The 5412-nt window shown below is 38.5% G+C and overlaps 1 protein-coding gene across 1 annotated transcript in view; it reads left to right on the top strand.

Moving 5' to 3' along the window:
• TSC22D2 (TSC22 domain family member 2) overlaps positions 1 to 5412 on the top strand; it is a 32460-nt gene that overhangs the window by 5025 nt on the left and 22023 nt on the right. Inside the window, exon 3 of the mRNA XM_045295003.1 lies at positions 8 to 194. Within this exon, the coding sequence (XP_045150938.1) occupies positions 8 to 194 (187 nt within the window). The remainder of the gene's footprint in view (positions 1 to 7; positions 195 to 5412) is intronic.

Here is a 5412-nt window from a genome sequence, read left to right as displayed (position 1 = left end):
GGACAAGCGGACGACGCCCGAAGAAAATCCGAGCCCCTACCTCAGCCGCCGCTCGCCCTCCTTGCTGACCACAAGCCTGCCGCGAAGCCGCCCGCCGCCGACGCGCTGGCCAACCCCCTGCAGCTCACCCCCATGAACAGTCTGGCCACCTCCGTGTTCAGCATAGCCATCCCCGTGGACGGCGATGACGACAGGTATGGACGCATCGCTTTTCAGTGCTTGCTAAAGATGCTGGGCCACACCTGGGGCCTTGGGGATATCCACCCCCCTCCACACACACCCCCCCTCCCAGATTTCAGCCCCTTCGCATTTTGAAATACAAAAGCAAGTGTGTGGTTATTAAAGTTGACTCTCCAGCCCCTGGCAAAGGTACCCGTTTCAGATCGGTGAGGGACAGATGGGTAGGAGAGACCGGGCTTGTCACAATTGCTTACTCAAAAAGATGGTTTTTACATACTCCGCAGAATTCAGAGGCAGTCGGTTCTGCTCCCCAAGACTGCCTCTTGTGGAGATCACTCTGGAACCGTGGTGGCACTTTGCTGTTGTTTTGGTCAGTGAGCAGAGGCTGAGACTGGAAATACTTAGAAAAAAAAGTTCCCCTTCTGGAAAGCCAGGCAAGCCTTAGAAAAACGCCCCAGCGAGGAACCTGATCCAGTGTGTCTGGAAAGACTGGGAGAGAGATGAAGTGGCAGCTCCAGCGTGGAAGAAGGGCCTGTGGCTGGGAGCCTTTGCAAGGGTGGAGAAGGTCAGCCTTTCCAGTGACTTCTCTCTGGTTGGTTGATTTTTTTAAGCGACCAAGTGTTTTGGAAAGATGTTCTTCCATTTTTCTCTTGGCTATGGAAAGGGAAGCATGAAACAGACTTTAAGGTAGTGAAAACTGTGGTGTAATTTCAATAAATGCCAATAATCAACTCCCTCTATGTACGGGATGAGCTCAGTAGTTCAGGGAAAATTGGTGTATTGTCTCACCAATTCCACCACAGTCAATGTTTGCTTCTGGCTTAATCTAATGAGGATCTTAAAGAAAATTTGGCATACATTATGTAAGCAAATGTTTAAAACTGAGTTGGTACAAAGCTTTAAAATGACTTAAAAATTATAGAAAGAAAGTTTCAGACACTTTACAGATGTTTAGTTGCTGGATTTTTGTTTTGAGAGAGGTTAATTTTAGATATGGTGATGAAAGGTCAAAGCTATTTTTATGGATTTCTAGAATAACTGGTATGTAGAAAATACAGTGAGCTCTATTATAACCTTTTCTGGCTCTTTAACGTTTTTTCACATGCTTTACTTTGAAATGTTGGTTTGAAATGCTCACTGCAATTCATCTTCCCTGCCTTTCCAAAATTTGTTTGGTTGTTTTGGGTTTTTTTATAGGTGACTTCTTTATGGGAGTCTTTCTACCATTTAAGAACTACTAGAATACCACTATTGGAGTCCATAAGTGAGATAACTAGTCACTGCGATTGTTTATGAATGAGACTACTGAGTAAGGAAGCTGATTCCACAAGCTCTTCTCAGAAGAAACCCTCACTTCTTTCGTAGTCCCTTTCATACTACACCTTTCCCACACAGGGCATGCTCCAAATGTAGATTTAGGTTAGAATGTCACCTTGGGTAATAATCAGCAGGCAATCTTCCCTAACCTAGCTACCAGAAGCCAATGTTGGAGGGATGGTTTGGCAAATAACCATTTGCTTCTAACCTCCCTGCTCCTGTGCACTGCCTCCATCTCTCACCAGAAATGATGGCTGCCTTCCTTCCCTACATGCATACATACCCATGAATGAAAACTGTATTTTCCCTTACCTTCACACCTCTCTATTTACAGTATATGTAATTATTTTTCCCCAGAACTTTCATATGAAACAACAGGAAGCAGAGAGAGCTGTTGATACATGGAAACTCTGGGCTGTAGTCTTCAGGGCTTGACCTCAGAATTGCATTTATTTCTCCTCTTTATTAAGAAGAGTTAATAATTTCAAGAGTTTAATCTCCAACGTGATTACTTGAACCATAGATACTACTGTATCAGTGTTCTTATTGCAACGATTATTTCAGGGCAGGGGATTGGAGGTGTGTGCAGGTCCTTGATGCTCCTCCCCAGGTCGAAAATCTGTGTCTCATCAAATGTGCCTTCCTAATCTTGTTATTGTATTTGCTGGTTTTTATCACGCTAGTTTTCTAAAATGTAATCTTAACACATTTGACTGTTTTGTCATTGGACCAACACACCTGGTGAAGGAATAAATCCATTAAATAAAAGTAGTCTTTAAAACAAAAAGCAATGAACAGCCTTTAAAGTTTTATGTTTTAATTAAATAACACTTTTTCCAGGCATTTTAATTGCAGAGGTGAATTCTGGCTTATGGAGTTTGGGGTAGGCTTCTGATACTAAAATCATACTTCATTTTACTTGCAGTTATTCAAATGTAAAACTGAGGTGAGAAGTCTTGACTAATTTCTGGCATAAACTTTATAATTAGGTTGACAAAGTACATGTTCTATGGAAATAGGAAGTAATGGTTGTTTGTAAATAATATATTTGCTTTCTTTTTTTTTTCTTTTTTGCTTTCAATAAAAAATTATTAGCGGTAAGTTTATTTGGGAAGGAAGGAATATGGGAGTAGACCAAAAGGTATTGAGGTTGTTAAAGTTGATGGAGAATTACCCTGTGAATAAATTGCATTTATTAAAAAGTTAAAAATTTCAAGAATTTCATCTTCAAATACCTTTAAAATGGTTGATGGTCATATGTTACAAAGTAAGAAAATAATCTTATAGCTCTTCTCTATTAGTATCACTATTGACCTTATCTTATTAATGACCATAATATGTATATGATGACATTCTAGCCATTCTGTGAAAAGGCAGGCTATGGACAAGTCCTAAAGACTCTTCAAATTGATTTTGTGTAAACTGAATTATGTAATGAAAGTTGAAAATAATACAGCTCTCAGAAAAAATGGGTACTCATCTTGTGAACATTACAAGTTTATTTAAACTACCTTCATATTTAACACATTCCTTCTCTACGTGGGGGAGGTGCACACCATCAACGTCCTTTTTGGAAAAGGAACGGTGCTGATTCTTTTCCATAGATAGCTGACGAGTGTGAACTCTGTAGCCTGCATTCCAGGAACTCTAATGAATGGCAGCAATTGTGAACTGTCAACTGCAGTTCACAATTGTTGAAACCTGATTGTAAGGATCCCTTAGAGGCACATATCTTTACACCTTGTTAATGGTTTTGTGTAGTTTGTTAATGACTACTGATTAAGTATTAGAGATTGCGAATGTTAAGTGGCATATCCTGATACGTGATTATGCAATTCTATATTTTTTACATGTGTGATGTTCATGTCACGTGTAGTTCTGTTCATGTTTTTGTCTTTTGAAGTTTAAATGAAGAATTGTGCAAAGTATGCCAGGAGCTGGAAAGGAATGTTTCAGACATTCCTTTAACTTTACTATTAAACCTATAAGGATGTAGCACTGTTACATGAAAGTCTTAGTGTAATAATAGTCTTTAGAAATGAAACCTCCTTATTTGAATATGTATTTCTTGGGAACTTCCATTTCTTTTTATTGAATTATGGAGGTAATTTTGTCCTTCCAACATTATACTTAATCTAAATTACACACTACCATTTTGTGGGTATCTAAGCCTTTGAGTGTACTATTACTGAGAAATCTCATAGCACTGATTTGGAAATAGTGAAACATGTTAACTGTGTATGAATCTGGTACTTAGACTTTTGGAAGGGAGCTTACTCTTTCTCTCTACCAGAAAAGATTGGAAGCTGGCATGGCCTCTCCTGTTCTCCAGTAACAGAGCAACCCCATCTATCTATCACTTTGGTAATGAAACCAAAGTAAGTCTCATTCCTAGTAGAGGAATGGCTAATAGTGGGTTGTATTAAAGGATCTTAAAGTCAGGGATTGTAGGAGAGTGAAGAGGTGGTTGACAGCTCAAACAGAAGAAAACACAGAAGACATGAAATATGATTTCAGATGGAATACGAGCACTTCTTATAGAACAGTGGTCTATTTCCTTCTGTTTTGGACTAGTACATTTCCTTTGTTGAATAATATTTACTGTTTAATTGTATTACTATTTATGGAGAAGAAGAGACATTACAAAAGCAGTACCTGTCTAATTAAATGCAACTGCCTACCAGGCAGATTTTCAATATAAGAAATCTTAATGATGAATTTTCATAATTTTAAGTGAATTAAATTTCAGCTATACTGCTCTAGATTGCTTGCTTATCTTTCAGATTTAAAGTCCCCATCAGACATAAACATTTTATTTCTTTGTACATAAGATAACTTTTTAAAACTAACTCTTTATGTAGATCAGTGAGTTAAAGTACTTTTTATTAGTGTTCACCTGGACTATGGTATAGTTTTTTTTTTAAAAAGCCATTGAGTCATTTCTGACTCATGGGGACCCTATAGGGCAGGATAGAATTGCTCCTGTGGTTTTCTGAGACTGTAAAGCCACAGCTTTCTCTCATGGAGCAGCTGGTGGCTCAGAGTGCTAACTTGCAGCAAGCAGCCCAGCATGTAACCATTACCCCACCAGGGCTCTGTGCAATTAGTAAAAATCTTGCTAATTTGCACTAATCAGAGGAGGTAGGTCAAAAAAAGTGAAGTATGAATGTTAAGTTACTTCATTTAAAGCCTCTTTTCCCAGAAGCTTTCCCTAAAATTTGACTATAGAATATTGCCGGAGTGTTAGAATATTATAAAGGAGAGACTGTGTTTATCATAACAGTTATATGTAATGCTAGTGTATTTTTAAATTTTGTTTTGGTAATATTTTAGACTGTGGCTCTGCATTATTTACTATAACAAGTAGTTTGTTTAATCTGGGAATACTCGAGGGAAAGCCCACTAGTTTCTAAGGTGGAATTAGAATCCAGTTTTTAACCAAGTAGTTTTGTATGCTAAACCAAAACAAATTCTTGCTTTGTGTAAAGTCTACCTGGCCTTGGAAACAAAACAAAAATGGAAAGGGGGGCACCAGCAAATGAATCAAACATGTATTTCAATTTGTATTAATTTTATGAGTGTTAGATAACGGGGTTGAACCATGCCTGGACCGAAACCCAACTGCGCTCCACACAGTTGTCGAGCTAGTTGCTTAGCCTTCTCAACCTATTGCTCCCATTCCAAAAATGGAGAAGAGGACCTCTCGGAGAGTCTTGAGAGGATTGAATAGAAGTAGGCAAGTGCTTTGTGAAAAACCCATAATGATAAATGCCGATCTGTAGAGCAGTCTTATAAACTAGACTTAATTGTGCACGGTTCTGTGCTGATACAATTTCATTTGATCTTTTCAACAATGCATAAGGAAAGGGTTTTCCTCCTCTTTTCTGTGGAGTCATGATGTAGTAGGAAATAACA

Source organism: Echinops telfairi, unplaced genomic scaffold (genome assembly GCF_000313985.2).
Source record: "Echinops telfairi isolate 266 unplaced genomic scaffold, ASM31398v2 ScPeMD7_4225;HRSCAF=4972, whole genome shotgun sequence".
NCBI lineage: Eukaryota > Metazoa > Chordata > Mammalia > Afrosoricida > Tenrecidae > Echinops > Echinops telfairi.
This window is presented reverse-complemented; position numbering and strand designations above follow the sequence as displayed.